A 20,814-nucleotide genomic window follows, 5' to 3' on the forward strand; every position below is an offset into this window, starting at 1 on the left:
CTCTCTTGTCCCTCTCTCCTCCCAATGCAAGATTTTTTCCTTTCTTACCCTTCTACCCTATGTCCCACAATTCTCTCTCCCTCTCTTCAATGGGGCACAGCACCACCCTGCATCTGCCTCCCTGAGCTCCCTCTCTCTCACAGCGCTTCTCAGATGCTGCCCAACTACCGCCACCACGATCCTGCATCTACCTCCCGTCTCAGCACTGCAGCAGCGGACCAGCGTTAGCGATTCATGCTGCCTCCTGCTTCGTTCTAACCCAGAAGCGTCTCCTCTGCCGCGCGCCCGCGTCCTGTCCCAGCAGAAACAGGAAGTTGTAATAATGGGCGGTAGGTAGGCAGCGTCTGAGAGGCGCTGTGGGAGAGAGGGAGGCAGATGCAGGATTGAACCAGCCTGATCCCTCCGCTGCCATTGAAATTAAAGTTATCCACTGCTGGGTGGGCCTGAACCCAGGCCCACCCGTGGCTACGCCCCTGGTTGGAAGATTCCATCTCACTCTGATATCCTGCTTCAGAGTTTCTGATCAATTCTGCAACAGTCACTTTAAGCTAATTTCATTTCTTAATCCTTATGCTTGCTTAAAATGTTAAAATCTTCATAGATTTGCCAATACAAAACAGTTTTCCTCTTGACTTCTCTGGCTGCCTTTGATTGCTGACAACCCAGAGGGGAGGGGTTGCTCTTGAGCAGGGAAAGGTGCTTGAAAGACAAAAGGAAGGTACTTGACTTGAATGTTCTTAGGAATGTGGTCAGTGCTGGCACAGTCTCTCAAAGATTCTGGTTTTAAAACTTCCACAAATCTTCTGTATTTTCATAAGTTTAACTTTTCTGATAAATGCACTTAAACAGTTCTAAACATTGCTTTTCTTAGCTACAAGTTTGCTCGAATGCAGATCAGTTAACAAAGTCTTCCTCAAATAGAGAAGCAAATGACTGCACTTAGCACTTCTGTGTGAAATTCTTGGAGACAGTGCATAGGTTTCCTTTAGTTTTAAGGACTCTAAAAGTTTCAGAGTTATAGAATTAAATTAATTAGTTAAAATAAGTTTCTTAACTCACTGATTGTAGGTTTGAACTTTAGAGTTTCTGGTTCTGATAGCCTGAGACTGCATGTTAAGTTCCCCTTGAAAAAGCCAGAAGGGCGAAACAGGCTCCTGTTGGGGTGTGCTTGACTCTATGGCATTCAGATAAGTTACAAGAAACTACAGCTATTTCTAGCAAATTTGCTCAAGTAAGTTATCAGCTAGTAGCATGTCAGAATAATATATATATAAAAAATTAAGAGAAAAAAAGCGACACGAAGATAATTAGTGGTGCCGCTAGTTGAGATCAATGGTAGGACGGTAGGCATGAGTCTATGATTAAAAACGTAAGCAGCTAAACAACTTACAACCAGCTGCGACTGAAATATGTAACTCTTTTTAGACTGATATATTGCAGCAACTTTTCTAATCTCTTCTGGAATTTTGTTTAAAGATGGCATAACATTCTTGTAAAAACTTTATGGTGACTACTTCAGTCTCATGGTAAGGGTTAATATATAGTGAGGTTTAGATTTAACAGGGTTAGCTGGAATAGCTCCTGGCTATGTTCAGTCAGCCAAATCTAAGTATTGATTAAATGTGATCAATTGGTTGATTAAACTAAAAGGGCAGTTACTTTTTCACATGGGTCATATGGGCGTTGGATAACTTTGTTTCTTAAATAAATGAAGTAATAAGTTTAAAACAATATGTAGGCAACTGTACACTAGGCTGCCTTCCAAAAACCTGAATGATGGGCCCTAAATTTGGATGCCACCCTTAATGATGACCATGAATTACTGCCCCTGGTGGGAGGCAGTGAAAACATCCCCAACTCCACCTGTCCCTGGGTGCACAAAGACCTAATCTGGTACTCAAACTGGCACCCTCTGTAGCAGGGGGCCAGTCAAAAATAACTCTTTTTATCATCCTGCTCCGATATGCCCAAATAGTTTGTTTGTTTTAATGAAAATTAAGAACTACTATTGAGAGAAAAACAGAGGACATTGCCATAACTAAAGGGGCACATGCATTAATAAAAATACATATAAAATCAATCTGTTATGATTTTAAAGTAAGAGGCATCCTAATAAGACCTAAAGAGAAAGAAATGGAACTCAGAAATAGGTATGCTGATAATGGCAAACTGCAGTTACATTATGAAAGTTATTTTAGAAACTCATATAAATGCAGAAAATAAAAATTGCCTCTTTTCCACATCTACACCCAGCTTTATATATTTTTGGAGTTTCTCCATTTAAAATATGTTGCTTTTTGTTTCTTCAGCTTAGAGATCTACCCACCTTTCCTGTTCTTCCTTGCAATTGGCGGACTTGAACACCCGGTAAGTTGGAGCCTTTTTTTCTTGATTGCTTACAATTGATGTTATAGCAGCCCTAACGAGATGGATAAAATTATTACTGAAAGGTACAGAATTTTGTAAACTTTGTGTAGATTTCCTTCAACATAAACTCCTAATCTTGTTTCTCTGACTTCACCAAATTCCAAAAACTCCACACTCTTTCCTTTTTTTTTTTTTTTTTTTGGCCAGTACCCTGCAAGATCCCCAAATTGCTTTGAATTGGCCTGGCTGCTTCTTTGGCTCCCTCCCCTCTCCCATCCAGCAATTAAACATGGCTAAAACTGAACTTCTCATTTTTCCCTCTAAACCCTCCTCCCCTCTTCCTCCATTCTCTATCTCTGTTAATGGCTCTCATATCCACCCTGTCTCCTCAGCTCGTAACCTGGGAGTCATCTTCGACTCCTCTCTCTCCTTCTCTGCTCATATTCAACAGATCGCCAAAACCTGTCGCTTTTTTATCTTCAACATTAGCAAAATTCGCCCCTTCCTTTCTGAACACGCCACCAAAACCCTTATTCACACCCTTGTTACTTCTCGCTTGGACTATTGCAATTTACTTCTCACTGGTCTTCCGCTCAATCATCTTTCTCCTCTCCAGTCTGTTCAGAATTCTGCAGCTCGACTTATTTTCCGCCAGAATCGTTATGCCCACACTAGCCAACTCCTCAAGTCATTTCACTGGCTCCCTGTCCGCTTCCGTATACAGTTCAAACTCCTCTTACTGTCCTTTAAATGCATCCACTCTTTGACCTCTCACTACCTCTCCTCTCTCATCTCTCCCTACATTCCTCCCCGTGAACTCCGCTCTCTGAACAAATCTCTCTTGTCCCTCTTCTCCTCCACCGCTAACTCCAGACTTCGTTCCTTTTATCTTGCGGCACCTTATGCCTGGAACAGTCTTCCCGAACCCATACGTCTAGCTCCATCTCTACCTGTTTTTAAATCTATGCTGAAAGCTCACCTTTTCACTACTGCCTTTGGCTCCTAACCGCTACTCATTTGCCATCCTCCTCCCCTGTTCCTCTTTACCCTGTAATTCCCTTGCCCGTAATGTCTTGTCTGTCTGTTTTACCTAGATTGTAAGCTCTTTGAGAAGGGACTTTCTCTCTATGTCAAATGTTCAGCGCTGCATGCGTCTGGTAGCACTATATAAATGCTATTAGTAGTAGTAGCTGCTAGTTTTTAACTTTTGCACCTTTTTGATAAACAGCAAGCAGGATACTGAATCAGTTTGTTCTATCTTAAAAGACAGGAGGGGCAGGGTTTGAGTGGAACATACAGATTCAGTCTCCAGCCAGCTGTGTTCAGCTCTCCCTGGTCCACGGTACAGAATGAGCTTCCTGACTTTGGCTCACTCTCTTATTCAACTGCACAAGCTGACAAACAAGCAACATCAGTCTTTGCAGCTGACCGTGCCACTTGTCCTTCTTTTTGGTTTCTGCTTCGTGGCTGTGCTGTGTGCTGATGTTACTTCCTGGTTTCCAAGCTGAATTCTGCATGGCAGATGTATAATTCTGTGTGGGAGAGGAATAATGCACAAATTCTGCATTGCCCTGAATTCCCCCAGGAGTAACATTAGGAATACAGAGGTTGTAAGGGTTAAAAGGGACACATTATTTCAATTAAACATCTTCCTCTTGAATCATTAGTGTAGGACTATTAAAGCAGCTCCTGTGTTCTCTTGGGAAAGACCATGTTAGCAGAAGGCCAGAGATTACTTTGCCCTAGCTCAGAACCAGTTAAATCTCATTTGGATTTAGATTTAGTCCCACCTCCCATGTGAACAAGTCTTCACACCATTGCACATTTTCCACATTCTGTTTAAAATATACATTTCTGTATACATTTAAAATAATTTTAGCTAGATATATACAATACACCAGGGCTCGACAACGTTTTTTTATTATCTAGGAGCAAGCACAAAAATCTAGGAGCCAGATTTGGAATGAAAGGAATTTGCATTAATATATGCATATTTACAATTGGCTCAAAGTGATGCACAACAAGTTATTTAAGTAGCAGGGAAGGAAAGGATAAGAGGCTACTGCTTTTCCCATTGCCCGCCCACCCACCTAAAGTGTGTCTGGTGATAGATAATTTAGGCTGTGGTTTCTGGGCAATGGAGGGGGAAGCTAAAGCTGCTAATGGTGGGTGGGTGGGTGGAATGGTGCACTCTACCCGCCTAACCCCAGAAGTTGCAGCCTTAGCTTTTCTCCATTGCTCACCTGCCCCCAACATCTACAGTTTTAACCCTTCCCCACAGCTAGCCCACGTACTCCCAGCAACCACATCCTAAAGCCATCACCTCTACCCAGCCACCCCAGCAGCAAGCATGTTATCATGAATCCCTCTTCCCCTCCCCTGCAAAAAGAACCAAATTCTATAAAAATTTAAATTGATCCTACCAGCAGAGCTGCTGGAGAATCTCCTCTACAGTAATAATGTCCCTGTCCTTATCCTCCCTTGTGTCCAGCATCCCACCTCTGTGTCCTTGTTCTTATCTTCCTGTGTCCAGCACCTCACTTCTGTGACCCTGCTCGTATCCTTCCTATGTCCAGAATATTCCCTATTCATTCCCTCATGGCCTGCATCTCCTGTGTCCTGTCCTTGCCTGTGTTTAGAATCTCCTATTCCTTCTCTCATGTCCAGTCCTTCATACTCTCCCCCTTTCCTTCACTCAAGTCCTGCATGCCCTGTGCCCTGCTCATACCTCAATGTAGTCTTTCCCTGTATCCAGAATTTCCCCCATTCCTTCCCTCATGTCCATCATGTTCTGTCAAATCCCCCCCCCCCCCAATTTCTCCCCTCATGTCAACATTCCTTCTCTATATCCTCTTTCTCTATACCCCCAAATCCAGCATCTCCCTACCCTTTCCCCACAGCATAGACACCCAAGCTCTTGCTCCCTCCACAATCAATACCCAGAACTCTCTCCCTCTCTGTGGCATACAGACATCCAGACCTTGTTCCCATCCTTACTTCTCAAGTGGCACACAGACACCCGGCTCTTGCTGCTCCCCCTTCCCTGTATCAAACAGCTTCATCCTTGTCCTCCTCCCACAGCACACAAACACAGCTCTCACTTCACATTCCCACTCCCTCCCAGGCTCGCAATTTCCACCTTCTCCTTGGCATAAACAAAACCAGCTTTCACCTCTCACACCCACCCGCCTGCAGCCCAAGCCCCTCTTTGGTCCAAAATAGAAGTCAAGAAGAACAGCTGTGAGTCCGGCCAGAGGAAGCTTTGCTTGCAGATGTTCTTCTTTTACTTTCACTTCTGACTAGGGGGGGGGGGGTGCCATGCACATCTGCTTAAGAGTTGTCACTTTGGAGAGGGGAGGGAGGAGAGAAGTGTACCAAGGCTGCTGCCAATGCTGACTTGCTTTCTGCAGCCCAACCAAGCTGTGCATATTCGGGCTGCAAAATCTAGGTGTCAGGTCCAGTTTTGTAGTCGCCGTGGCAACCTGGCACCTGGGGTTTGTCAAGCCCTGTAATACACATTTAACATGAAACAGTAATTGTAGAAATATTCAAAAAATTAAGAATAAGAAACCAAAGAGTCTTGATTTACATAAGTCTTCACACCCCATGAATCAGTACTTTGTTGAAGCACCTTTTCAAACAACAACGGAGATGAGTAAAAGGCACAGACAGACTTTCTGTTGGCTTTGGGGTTTGTGAGCCAAGTAAGTTTTTAAACCACTGACAGCTGCAGGCAGAATTAAGCCCAGATGTTCAATGCTGGGCCACATCCAGAAACTGGATTTGAATTTCCATGGTCGGGTGCTGACTAATAGTAATTTCTGGCACCCATATAGCTAAGTAGGCAAAGACAGGATCACACAAAAGGCAGTCCTCTCTGCCTGCTTAGCTGTAAGGGCGCAAGCACTGAATATGGCTGGTGCCCACATAACTGCCGATTCCTATCTAGCACTGCTCAGTTAAGTGAGTGGCCCACTCAAAGTGGTTTAAGCAGACAGGTGCCTCTGCTGCCCACTTAACTGAATCTTAACCCTGCCCCAAATGGAACAGTTTTTTTTTTTTTTCAGGATCTGCTTGCTCTTTGTAATGTACATTCTATCTTTGATTGTCGCATCTCCTCTTGCCACTATTGCAAAGCATACCCACGCTATAGTGCTACCAGCACCATGTTTTGTTTTAGCAATGGTGGTGGTAGGGTGATATTTTAGTCCTACATTTGCTTAGTAGATGTGTAGGTAGGAATTGTGCTAAGATATGTGGCCAGGCTTGTCTGTCATCCATCACCTAGGTGTGCAGCACAGCCCATATGTGCCTAGAACCTCTCCCTGCCTCATTCAGTTATAATGTTGCCAACTGGATCTAGATTCACTGGAGTCCTGGGTTTAGCCCACTGCATGCAGGGACTTGTCTTGTTTTCCTTAGGGAATGTAGTGGGGCAGTCAGAACTACAAATCCCTGCATGCAATGGGATAAAGTCAGGACTTGGCCAACGCTGTCATGCAAATTTGGATTCAGTTGGCAATGGTATCCAGCTACCACCAGTGTGCCATCAGGGAAAGCTGGGCACCTGTAGCCTTTAGACTGCTTCATACAGTGGTGGAAATAAGTATTTGATCCCTTGCTGATTTTGTAAGTTTGCCCACTGACAAAGACATGAGCAGCCCATAATTGAAGGGTAGGTTATTGGTAACAGTGAGAGATAGCACATCACAAATTAAATCCGGAAAATCACATTGTGGAAAGTATATGAATTTATTTGCATTCTGCAGAGGGAAATAAGTATTTGATCCCCCACCAACCAGTAAGAGATCTGGCCCCTACAGACCAGGTAGATGCTCCAAATCAACTCGTTACCTGCATGACAGACAGCTGTCGGCAATGGTCACCTGTATGAAAGACACCTGTCCACAGACTCAGTGAATCAGTCAGACTCTAACCTCTACAAAATGGCCAAGAGCAAGGAGCTGTCTAAGGATGTCAGGGACAAGATCATACACCTGCACAAGGCTGGAATGGGCTACAAAACCATCAGTAAGACGCTGGGCGAGAAGGAGACAACTGTTGGTGCCATAGTAAGAAAATGGAAGAAGTACAAAATGACTGTCAATCGACAAAGATCTGGGGCTCCACGCAAAATCTCACCTCGTGGGGTATCCTTGATCATGAGGAAGGTTAGAAATCAGCCTACAACTACAAGGGGGGAACTTGTCAATGATCTCAAGGCAGCTGGGACCACTGTCACCACGAAAACCATTGGTAACACATTACGACATAACGGATTGCAATCCTGCAGTGCCCGCAAGGTCCCCCTGCTCCGGAAGGCACATGTGACGGCCCGTCTGAAGTTTGCCAGTGAACACCTGGATGATGCCGAGAGTGATTGGGAGAAGGTGCTGTGGTCAGATGAGACAAAAATTGAGCTCTTTGGCATGAACTCAACTCGCCGTGTTTGGAGGAAGAGAAATGCTGCCTATGACCCAAAGAACACCGTCCCCACTGTCAAGCATGGAGGTGGAAATGTTATGTTTTGGGGGTGTTTCTCTGCTAAGGGCACAGGACTACTTCACCGCATCAATGGGAGAATGGATGGGGCCATGTACCGTACAATTCTGAGTGACAACCTCCTTCCCTCCGCCAGGGCCTTAAAAATGGGTCGTGGCTGGGTCTTCCAGCACGACAATGACCCAAAACATACAGCCAAGGCAACAAAGGAGTGGCTCAGGAAGAAGCACATTAGGGTCATGGAGTGGCCTAGCCAGTCACCAGACCTTAATCCCATTGAAAACTTATGGAGGGAGCTGAAGCTGCGAGTTGCCAAGCGACAGCCCAGAACTCTTAATGATTTAGAGATGATCTGCAAAGAGGAGTGGACCAAAATTCCTCCTGACATGTGTGCAAACCTCATCATCAACTACAGAAGACGTCTGACCGCTGTGCTTGCCAACAAGGGTTTTGCCACCAAGTATTAGGTCTTGTTTGCCAGAGGGATTAAATACTTATTTCCCTCTGCAGAATGCAAATAAATTCATATACTTTCCACAATGTGATTTTCCGGATTTAATTTGTGATGTGCTATCTCTCTCTGTTACCAATAACCTACCCTTCAATTATGGGCTGCTCATGTCTTTGTCAGTGGGCAAACTTACAAAATCAGCAAGGGATCAAATACTTATTTCCACCACTGTATGTCGCTGTTGAAATTCACACTACTACTCTCTGCCTTGGTCAACTGTGCCTACAGCTGGACCTTGCATGAATGATGGAGGCTGGGGATCAGCTGTCTACTAAATGTTATCTCTTGGTAATTGGGAGGCAAGAGATGCTGTAAGCTCCTGAAGCCCATGTTCTCAACCACCTGTAGCCTCTGGTCATCCAAAGCAATCCTTTTCCTGATTCATCCGATCACCACCTATGATAGTGCCTGTGGGTGGAGCTTGGGCAGAGCCTGTTCTTAACCAGTTAGCAGCAATATTCAGTCTGCTAAGTAAGCAGTTAAAAGTAGGAACAGCAAAAAGGCTTCCTGACCTTATCTTCTGAGCTAACCAGGCACTGCTCTGAATATCTTCCAAGCAGTAGTACATACCCAGATAGTCAATGCTGGATCCTGGACAAGGCCCAGCATTGAATATCCAGGTTCAGTTCTGGCTGCAGTAGTCAGCAGCTTAGAAACTGCTGTAAGCTATATATTACCCCCTAAACTAATTATTTTTGTATGGTACGTGCAATAAACTTAATTGCAGTATCAGTGTCAAATCGTAAATTTACGAGGGTCATGGTTATGGTATACACAAGATAACCTACCTGAGACATTACTTCCAAGAGACAGGTATACACAAAAAGTAGCACATAGGAGTTTATCTTGTTGGGCAGACTGGATGGACCGTGCAGGTCTATTTCTGCCATCATCTATGTTACTATATGTTAAATCATTAGGGTTGGTTCTAACTGCTAAGTTGTCAAGTTAGTGCATTAAAGAGAGGCTGCACCATGTAAGGTAGGCACCATTTCAAATGTGTATGTAACACACTGAAGATAATTTTCAAAGCTTTTTATACAGGTAAAGACTGCAGCTTTCTGTTCCAATCAGGTCTACAGAGAGGTATAGGAAAGCTAGCTCTTCTGCCTTTTGCTTTTTGCCAGCCCTCAGAGGAAGGCAGTAGAGAGTAAGCAGCCTGCTAGTTCACCCTTCCAATCTTCAGGTTGGAGTTCAGCTCATGGAACATGTGTTAGCATGTACAACCTAAGATAGGGCTCCAGAGGAGCCATTGAATCCCTTGAGCATGCTGTCTCTTGGGAGTAATGTCTCAGGTAGGTTAATCTTGTGTATACCATAACCATGACCCTCGTAAATTTACCACTAACACAAGTACTGATGGGGACCTCTAGAAGCCATTCTTGCCAGCATTGACAGGATCTGGCTTCAAATCCACAAACACATTAATCTGACTCTGTTCACTTTCAGCGGACAGCCAGTGCACTGGGGTTGAGCTGGATAATTGGACGAGGTCTGTTTGCCTACGGCTACTACACAGGAGGTGAGTGTGATTATAAACTAATGGTGCCTAAAGCCAGAAGATATGTGATTGACACAAGGGATGTCATGTACATACAGGATATGCAATGCTCTATTTGAACACATTGCAAGAGTTTTTATTTTTTTATTAATTTCAATAAACAGCTTTTCAGCAAGCCAGTCTTACATACAGCATTGAAATAAACTTTTACATAATAAAGAATCATTGTGTATACAAAAATCTTCATTTCAACACCAATCCTCCACCCTCTCCCTCTTCACTCCCCTTTCCTATCCACCCATCTCCCCTTTGATTCATTTATGCGAAGTGTCTGAGGTATTGCAAGAGGATGTCCACTGTTCATACTGTTCCCATGTTTTATAATGGGTAGTCAACTGTCCCGTGCGTAAGGCGGTAAGGTTTGATAAACAAATATTATCCAGTTCGCTTAGTATTGCCCGCCGGTCCGGGAGAGAGGGCTGTTTCCATTTTGCTGCTAGGACCAGTTTGCTCACTACAAACAACTGTGCAGCAAATCGATGTATTGGGGGTCTAGCATATAGTAGGCAATACTCCAGCTTCATTGGATAACGTGTCCCTATGACCTCGCACAGAAAATTCAACACATCTGTCCAGTACTGCTGTTCATACTTAACAGACCCACCAAATATGGACCATATCTCCTACTAGCTCATATTGGCGTCAGCATAAATCAGAGCCTTTATGAAATATTTTAACCAGGCGCTGTGGCGTATAGTACCAACTGTATAACATTTTATGTCCATTCTATACCAATGCGCTGGAGACTGATACCTGAAGTAGGGATCTGAATATTAATTTCCACTGGGGTAGTGTGTATGTCGTCCCTATGACCCTTTCCCACTTGGATAAATAGTATTCATCTGGATTTCCATATTGTAACAATGCTTTATATATCCTCAATATCCCCCCCCCCCCCCCCCCGGCCTCCCCCCTCCCATCATGCCCTTTTCTATCTCTGTCTCTGATAGGCAAAGGTCTCCCTGTGCCCTCCGTGTAATAAAATCTTTAACTTGATAGTATTGAAAGGCCTGCAGGGGGGAGAGCCTGTGTTCCTGACATAGTTCCTCAAATTTTACTGCTGTATTTTCTTTCCACATCTGCCCCAGTGTACAAAGTCCCATCCCTTCCCATGCCTGGTATGCCGCATCTTGAAGTCCCAGTCCAAACACGGGGGCAAAGCGAAGATACATGTGTTTAAAATATCTTCACCCAGGAAGACATTTTTCTCTTAATTTATTGCAGATTCCCAAAGGTCCCTGAATCGGGGGGGGGGGGGGGGGGCTCCTCCGTGTAATCTCTCCCAACATCTGTTTAGGTAACCAAGGTATTGCCTGCAATGGAAAGGGCCCCATCCACCCCTGTTCCAGTCTTGTCCATAGTCTCTCCACACCCTGTAGCCATATTGCTAAGATTCTAAGGTGTGCTGCGTGGTAGTATGTCTGAAAGGAGGGAACTCCCATACACCCTCACTCCCTTGTCTGGTACATCACCTCTCTTCATACCCGTGGGGGCCTCTTTTTCCAAATAAATGAAAAGATTTTAATCTGTAAGCCCCGTAAAAATGTGTCCGGTAAAACTATTGGTAGGGCCAGAAATAGGTATAGAATTTTTGGAAGGAGAACCATTTTTACTGCATTAATCCTTCCCATCCAGGACAGGGTCAGGCCCTCCCACCTATTGAGATCTTTAAAGACCTTCCGCGTGATTTCGGAGAAATTTCAGGGCAATTTACCTGAAAAAGCTCTTCGATTTGTTGAGGGATGTTGACCCGTAGGTACCTAATATATCAGGGAGCCCATCGAAATGGAAAGGAGGTCTGGAGAAGTGTCTTTAGAACCTCCGACTTATCAAAATTGATCTTAAAGCCCAACATCGCCCCATAAGCCCTCAGCTCTTCCTGCACCACAGGGAACGAGATCAATGGTTCCTTTAACAGAAGCAAAATATCATCTGCAAAAAGGAGAACTCAAGTCTCCTGTCCTAGCCTTGGGCCCCGAATCTCCGGGTGCTGTCGGATTTTTACAGCCAGTGGTTCCATTATTATAGCAAATAACAAGGGGGATAGTGCACAACCCTGTGTTGTACCCCTATGTAGTTGAAACAGCTAAGACCTGCTCCCATTGACCCGCACCGCAGCCGATGGCCTCTTATAAATCAAGCGGTCACTTGATTATCTGTTTGTTTGTATCAGCATTTATAGCAACAAATATGTGTAAAATACACGAAGAGTAAAATATTGCTCTCAGCTCCAGATGTGAGTTAATGCATAAATAAAAATACATCTATTCCCCCCCCCCCCCCCCCCCTCCACTCAGGCAAATTGAGTTCAGTTATGTATTTTCCATGTCCCCTAGTGGGTTCAGTCTGTCTGTACCTGAGGCAATGGAGGATTAAATGACTTGCTCGAGGTCACAAGGAACCAGAGTGGGATTTGAACCTGGCTCTCAGCCTGCTGTTCTAACCATTAGGCTATTTCTCTTCCTTGGCTCTTGACCACACAACCTGTGCATACCGAATGCCATAGTGAGCTTTACAGCTAGTGTGTGATGTATCTGTATTGAGCACACAATGATGCTGCTTAGGTGTAAAGGGAAGTCCTTTCAATAGGTTAGATTCTGTGGTCCACCATTGCAACATGGCTTGTATGTGTTCAGAAGAAAAATCTTAAAAGGCTGGAAAGTCTGTTTCCATTAAACTTTAAGGTCTCATGGCAGTCTTCTCATTTTGATATGAGCAGTAGGGACTACGTGTAATACAGATGCCATATTACCCAGCATTTCTACATAGGTCTTGGCTGTCACCCTAAGAGGAATGTTGAACAGTCTTGAGAAGGCTCTGTAGTCTGTTTTGCAGAAGAAAAAGCTTTCACTTAATTCAAGTCCAGAAGTACTCTAATGAAGGGAAAAACTGTATGTTGGATTTGTTGGAGTTCTGTTGGGAACTTCAAGGACAAAAGAGGTCAGAAGGCTTCTTTCTCAGTTGGCGTACTAAATGCTGGGACAGAGTTACAAGAAGCCAGTCGTTGATTTGGAAAAGCAGGTAGACTTTGCTTATGTAGGAAAATCTGAAAAGAAGGACCTTGTGCTGACAGTAGATGGTCTGCAGGGTAAAATGAGAAATTTTCTGTAATCAGAATAAATTGGTGAAGGAATGTAAGCATCCTTGAGATTTAGCAAACACAGCTGGCCCCAGAAGCTTAGCCGGCGGTGGGAGGCAGGGCTGGTGGTTGGGAGGTGGGGATAGTGCTGGGCAGACTTATACGGTCTCTGCCCTGAAAAAGACAGGTACAACTCAAGGTAAGGTATACACAAAAAATGACACGTGAGTTTATCTTGTTGGGCAGACTGGGTGGACCGTGCAGGTCTTTATCTGCCGTCATCTACTATGTTACCTTCATTAAGGGAATATGGTGGGAAGGTTGTTCACATTGAACGTTCGTGAAAAAGAGGTCCCTGAGGACCAAGATAGGGTATAGTACCCCCCCCCCCCCCCCCCCAAGTTTTTTTTTTGTTTTTTGTAAGAGGAAATACCTTGAACCAGAACTCTTTGATTTTTCTCTTGGAATGGGACTACTTTTATTGCATTGGATTAAAGGAGAACTTTGATTTTGTCTTGGAGAAGTTAGATATGAAACAGCATAGGAGTTGTCAGATGATTTGTCTGTCACCACTTCCTGTTAATCAACTTTGATTGAATCCCTGAGCAACCAGGAGTCAGTTTTTTCTCCCATTCCTTGAGAAAAAAAATTATACCAAATCCACTCCTCTATAAAAATAGCAAGGTCTGGATTGGAAAGGCTATGGACAATGTTCTGGTTTTGTTTTTTGGGGTTGGAGCTTGAGTTGGCTGCTTAGTATTTATTCTTTCCTTCTGGCAGGCCTTAGTGTAAGTTTGGAGCTGGGTCTGCTGGACTCCCCTTGCAAATATGGTAAAACAACTTTTTCTAAAAGAAACTTCTATACTGAGTGATATTCATGTGGGCTCTGAAAGCAGAGCAGAGCAGACCAGACAAATGTTGAAGGATGGGTACAATGCTCAATTTCTTTGACTTTTTCGCCCTGAATAAAGTCATTTACCCAAGAAACATTGGCCAGTGCGCACCTTTTCTAAGCCCTGATGCTCTTAACCAGACACATTTTTGGTCAGCAGTGGCCGAGGCAGAAATGTTGAAATGGACTCAAATTCTGTTGTATCTCGAATAAACTGAGTACAGCTTTCATTGCCAAAAGGTTAGAAAGAAAAACTTGTGTTTTGCAGATGACATGAAGATTAAAACTGAATGGATACCCCAGAGAGTGGTCTATTGTTTGGCAGGAAAATGTAATTTGAAGAAAGGGCAGTATTGTGTTCAATTTTGGATGCTGTATTTTGCTGAGGACCTAAAAAGACCTGCAGCGGTTCAGAGGAAGGATTCAAAAGTGTTATGGGGTTTGTGCCAGAAGATGTATGAGAAGAGACTTAAGACATGAATATAGGAAAGGCAGTATGGGCAATATGATACAGCTGTATGTTAATATCTTTCAATTATTTAAACACATTTTTATCAAAGATGGGGAAGTGGTAGAAATGGAGGATATTTCTATTTATTTAAAAGAAATTTTGCCTACACTGTCAGTCTAATTAGATAGTGACATGAATTGAGGATGCAGGGTGGTAGACTTAGGAGTAACATCAGGAAATACTTTTTCACGGAGAAAGTGTTGCATGACTGGAATGCACTCCTGATGGGGATGGCAGGGACAAGAACAGTAACAGAATTCAAAAATACAAGAGATAAATACAGAGGATGCCTGTATGGAAAGAAAAGATGGAATCAAAACATAACATTCACAATTTAATACTTGAAAGCCTTTATTCTAAAATAAAAATCAAACAAGCCCAACACTGGCTGTGTTCCGCCCACGCAAGGGCTGCATCAGGAGCTAGAAGGTACTGTCAACAAATGAAATAAAACCAAAAACAACAATAATGATAAATAACATAAATATACAAAAGCCAAAACATTTATACACGCATGCTTAAATTTTTATATTTTGCGGCTCTCTGATTTCCTTCAGAAGTGTATATTAAAAAAAACAAAAAAAAAACCGTGTGTGTAATGCGATTAAATGTTTTAGACTTTGATATTAGAATTTGAAATTGTGATCAGATGAATGAGGGGTGCTGGATCTATGTGCTGGGGGGGGTGGTCAGCAGCAGGAGAGGAGGGAGAGCAATATGTAAAGTGTGTGTATGCAACTTTTCATCAGGTTTAAAAAAATTTTATACAGTGAGAATTTACTAGTACCAAGCCATCCAGCCCAGAGGTATGACTAATCATATAATTAAAATTGTTAATAATATGATTAATTTTGATTAAAATTTTTAATCATTGCCCTCTAATTGAATAACATGTTGTAAAGGATAATTGATCATCAAAACGTCTTTATATCCAGTTAGAGTTCATCCACCATCCTTTCATTCAAGTATAAAGCAATTTCCAATTTTCCAGTTCTTAATATATGAAAATCTGTACTTATTAGTAATCTCTTATAAAGTGACCTCAGTGACGCTCACCGTCCACCACCCTTGCAGGAATTACGTGGCGGTATCATAAGCGTCAATCATCTTCACTGGTACACTTTTCTCACAGTATTTTCAGTATCAAAAACCTCTTTCAATAGTTATTCATTTAATTACTTATCTTTTTAAGACTTTACTTAGTCGGACCCAGGGGTTCAAATGTCCGACATGTTTTGCTCGCAACACGAGCTTCCTCAAGGACAACCCCTACAATAATAAAGACAAATATCTTATCAGTCTTTTCTATCACCAAAGCTCCACATTTAGCAGATTACTGGGACAGAAACATTCTCTCCCACCCCTTTTATATCTCTATATAAAATTCCTTACCCTGTGATCTTTATCAGCGCCAGCTCTGCAAACTTTTCTTAACAGCAAAGATGGCGACAGCATCTCTCAAACATATTTAAATACCCTCCTCTCCATGACACTCAGGGCTTTCGTAAGTTAGATCAGAGATGCCCAGTGGTGTGCTGGAGCAGGCTCTCACAGGCTCGCAAGAGCCGGTTGTTAAGTTTTTAAGAATTTTGGGAGCCGGTTGTTAAAGTAAGGCCCTCCATGGCTACTTTTAACAACTGGTTCCCAAAATGTGGGCTTGGGCCCCCTGCTGAATTAACTTTTACTTTGCTGGTGGGGATGCTGAGCCCTGCCAGCGAAGTAAATAGAATACTGCTGCTCCCCGCTCCTTGTTTCCAGCTCTGGGAAGCAGGCTGGGACTTCTCGAGCATGTGAAAGAAGTTCCAGCATGCTGCTCATAGCAAGACATTGGGAGTGGTGGCAGTCCATTTATTGGCTGCCAGCAAAGGTATGCCTAGCGTGCCCGCAAGAAGGAAGGGAGGAGAGAGAGGCAAGTGTTGCTCCCCCCACCCCCACCCCGGCCACCCCTGGCTCTTCCAACTGCAGAGCTGGCTACGTCCGGAGAAAGAGCCTGTTGTTAAAAATTTACCAGCACACCCCTGGAGATGCCCAATCCAACTCAGCATTCAAACCCATAGGTATAACTGTTTGTAATCTAAATATATATCATTGTTCTCTATAATTCAAAAATTTTATATCCGAACCACCCTCCCTCTTTTTTTTTTTCTATAACTTCCACAATTCTCCAGCGTATATCCTCCACTTTATGTTGTTTTTTTTAAGCCAGTGATCAACCAGCACAGCCTGCATATTCTGAGTATTTATTCGGGATTTATGTTCATTCAACCGCACTTTAATTGGACGTGCACTTCTTCCAATGTATATAAGATCACACGGGCATATAATTGCATAAATAACATTTCGACTATCACAATCCATCACCACTCTGCTCTTTATATCTGTAGCTGGTGGAGCCCACAAATTGCCCAGAACTGCCAGTGGGCACCATTGCCGGTGCCCACAGCTCTTCTGGCAGCCCGAATCTTCAACATTAACCCTTGGGTACATAAACTTATTTCTACTTAACCGCTCACCCATTGTTTTACCCCTGGTATAAGAAATCAGGGGAAATTCTGAAAAGCAAGGGTATAACTGCAAAATATGCCAGTGATTGCATATAATTTGAACTGTTTTTTGACTCGTATCATTGAACGGTAGCACGCATGTTAAACAATCTGCTTCTTCTCTTTTTCCTTCTTGCAATAGCAGGGCTCGCTGAGCAAATCGTGCTCTTAAATATGCTTTTTTTTATCGCAGAGCTTGGGTAGCCTCTATCTGCAAATCTACCTTTTAATTCGTTGGCATGTTGTTTAAACTCCACCAAAGAGGAGCAAACTCTCCTGGCCCTTAAAAACTGACCCACTGGTAAGTTATATTTAAGATGGTACGGATGAAAGCTATTAAATTGCAGCAGGGTGTTTTTACGCACTGGTTTCCTATAGAGAGAAGTATGTAATTTATCTCCCTCCTTATAGATCCATAGATCTAAAAATTCAATCGCTGTAGTATTAGCAGACATCGTGAACGAGATATTAGAGTCCAACATGTTAAGCCAACCTATAAATTCTTCCAACGCTGATTTCGATTCTGTCCAAATGAAAAAGACATCATCTAGGAAACGCTTCCATAAGCGTACATATTTAAACTGCTCAGAGGGATATATTAACTGGGATTCCATCTTCGCTATATATAGCATGGCTACTGAGGGGGCTAACGTCGCCCCCATAGCCATGCCCTTCGTCTGGAGGTAGAAGTTATCATTGAACCAAAAATAGTTGTTACATATAACCAATTCAGCTAGTGAACAAATTGTGAAGAGATCCTCTGAGCACCCATCCTAGCTTCCAATGTTTCTTTAATGATTTGCAGTGCCCCAGCTTGAGGGATATTCGTATACAAAGATATGATATCCAGAGTAACCAGCCACATATCTGTTGTTATACCTTCCATTGGTTCCAGTTGTCTCAAAAAATGAGGAATCCTTAATATACGAGGACTTGCTGTTTTAAAAAAACATCAATAAAGATAGACAATGGTTCGAAGACTGATGATTTAGTAGATACGGTAGGGCGCCCAGGAGGGGAGATCATTCGTTTGAGTATTTTCGGAAGGAAATAAATTTTCGGAGTCTGAGGATTTTCCTCTATAAGAAATCTTCCTTCCTTCACTGTCAACATATTCATTTCGACCACTTCCGTAACCAATTCTTTGATCCTGATTTTTAAACCTTCCATAGGGTCTGTATTCAATAATCGATATGCTATCTGATCACTCAATTGTCGTTCCGCTTCTTCCAGATATTGTTGTTTCCCCCAAAGCACAGTCACTCCTCCTTTATCAGCTGTTATCACAATCACTGATGACTCTCTTATAAGACTATCTAATGCCATCCATTGATTCTCAGTCAAGTTATTCTTTTCTTCCCTAGATGCCAACATTTTTCAGATCTCTCCAAATCCCGTAGGACAAGTTCTCTAAAGGTTGAAACCACCGGATTAACAGGACAAGGATAGTTGGCCATGCTGAGCATCTGTTCAAAAGGATGTTTGGATCAACATTTAAAAAAAAATTTTGAAAAGCATGTGCCCAAAATGCATGCTGTGATTAATCACACGATTGAAAATTTCAATCATGCAATTAATTACGATTAAATTTTTGAATTGTTCCCCACCCCAATACGTGTATGTATATATGTAGTCATTTTAAGTGTGTGTATACATGTTTTGGCTTTTGTATATTTTTATTTATTATTGTTTGTTTTTTTTACTAACATGGTTTTATTTTATTTGTTGATAGTACCTTCTTTCCTCTGATGCAGCCCTTGCATGGGCAAAACACAGCGAGTGCTGGTCTTGTTTGATTTTTATTTCAGAATAAAGTAGTGTTAGTTTGGAGTCATAAGAGTCAAGGTCCCAGACCACTTTTTTGATGTATGTTGTAATTGTCACTGTCAGTTCTTGTTGCGATGTTTATTGGGAGAGTTAGGGTGGGGTTAGCCGTTTCTTTGTATTGTTTACTTCTGATTTTAAAACTTTTTATATAATTCCAAGTTTCCTGCTCTACAGCAGTGCCATCTACGCAGTTTACATTCTAAAAAATGTAGTAGACAAAGAGTGTGTAGTAAAGACATCACTGTAGGACCCACATAGGTCAGCGCCCTATGTATAAGCTTCTATTTTAAATTGAATTATAGATGTTTGAAGACACTAATGAGATGGAGTTTTAAAGTCTATTTTAAATTTAATTAAAGATGTGTGAAGATGCAAATAAGAGACGGGAGTGAATTCCATAAAAGTGGACCTTGTACTGAGATTTCATACTAATACTCGAGGTGTGGGCTCAGCCTAGAACGATAGAGACGTTGATATTCTTTGTTACATTTTCTTTTCCTTTTCTTAATAATTCCTAACATTCTTTTTGCTGTGTGGGTCACTACCACCACACACTGAACAAAGATTTCAATGTATTGCTCATAATGATGCCTCAATCCTTTTCCTTAATGGGGACTCCTAATTTGGGAACCTAGCATTATGTAGCTATAATTTTGGATATATTTTTCAAAATATGCATCACTTTGCATTTGTTCATATTAAACTTCATCTGCCATTTGTACGCCCAGATACTATTCCTGGGACCAGTCTTCCAGGAGGAATGGCGCACCTTTAGGCAGACTGTTCTTCAAAAACTGTTCATATGATATACTTCAACTCCTGCCACAGGCAGTGCTCAACTTCACTATCCCTATATTATCTTGACAGCAGTACAATGCAGGCACATAGTCCCTTAGCAGTTAAAGCCATACCATTTATGCTATGACCTGAGGGGAGAAGGGACACTGCACCAGCAAAGTTGTTGCCAGCTGGCTTATCCAGGAGCGGACTGATGTCAACACTAATGTGGCTGCATTATCCTGCTATCTATAAAGAACTTCTGTTAGTGGTAACTTTTTATGTGGTTCTGTACTGCATCACATTACAGTGCTGGTAGCTGCCTCTGCTGTAGCCTTGGAATTGTGGTGCAAGAGATCCCACAACTTATGCATAGAATAGCATACCCATGATTATTCAGATAAAGTTTATTCCTGGAAGTTTCTTCATGATTGAGAACCTAGGGGCATATCAGCCCTACCTTTGTATTGTGAGCAGAGTACAAACTTCCCACACTATTATCCTGCCTCTTGTTCACATAGTCATTGTGTGGAATTCTCTTAACATTGTTTGTGGGGTTTTTGTTTTCTACTTTCAGACCCACAAAAAAGGCAACGAGGTGTCATCAGCTCCTTTGCCCTGATTGGATTGCTGGGAACAACAATCTGCTTTGCCTTTAAACAGCTGGGTTGGTCCCTGAACCCCAGATCTTGCTGCTAGGAAAACAAAAAGGATTAATTCAGCTTTGACTGCAATGTATGTAACTACTTTATTGGATTTTTGGTTTTCTAAATAAAATAACTATGTAATATTGTTTGTGTTTTTTTTCTGAGTCAAAGCTAAAATGTTTATGAAGTTGGCAGAGAAAAAGTAAACGTGTGACACTGCTGCACATCGCAGGTGGGGGACATATTCAGTTTATTTAGTGGACTAATTTTAATTTGTTTACTGCTGGGTGGAATATGCAGTGATGTACCCTGCTTGAGTAGTTATTTAAATAAGTAAAGCCATTGGTGTAGCTGAAAAATTGCTCTCCTATACCTGACTAAAATTACATCTAAACCTACATCTGGTGTACTTTTATATAGCTTCAAAGAAGAGGCTGTGTTAGAAGTGGGCTTAGCTTGCATGATGAAAACAGCTTACTTGTATTTGAGAATTGATATTCAAAACATATGTAGGGCAGCATTGGATGCTAACTGTATAAGTGGTTTTTAATGTTAGGCTGCCAGCTGTATAAAATTGGGCAGACAAATTGCTATCCA

The 20,814-nt window shown here is 42.4% G+C and overlaps 1 protein-coding gene across 1 annotated transcript in view; it reads left to right on the plus strand.

Moving 5' to 3' along the window:
* MGST3 (microsomal glutathione S-transferase 3) overlaps positions 1-20,360 on the plus strand; it is a 57,875-nt gene extending 37,515 nt beyond the window's left edge. The window contains exons 4-6 of the mRNA XM_030207189.1: positions 2,310-2,367; positions 9,830-9,902; positions 20,148-20,360. Coding sequence (XP_030063049.1) covers positions 2,310-2,367; positions 9,830-9,902; positions 20,148-20,269 — 253 coding nt within the window. The 3' untranslated portion in view covers positions 20,270-20,360. The remainder of the gene's footprint in view (positions 1-2,309; positions 2,368-9,829; positions 9,903-20,147) is intronic.
* The last annotated feature ends 454 nt before the right edge of the window (positions 20,361-20,814 follow it).

Source organism: Microcaecilia unicolor, chromosome 6 (assembly GCF_901765095.1).
Source record: "Microcaecilia unicolor chromosome 6, aMicUni1.1, whole genome shotgun sequence".
NCBI lineage: Eukaryota > Metazoa > Chordata > Amphibia > Gymnophiona > Siphonopidae > Microcaecilia > Microcaecilia unicolor.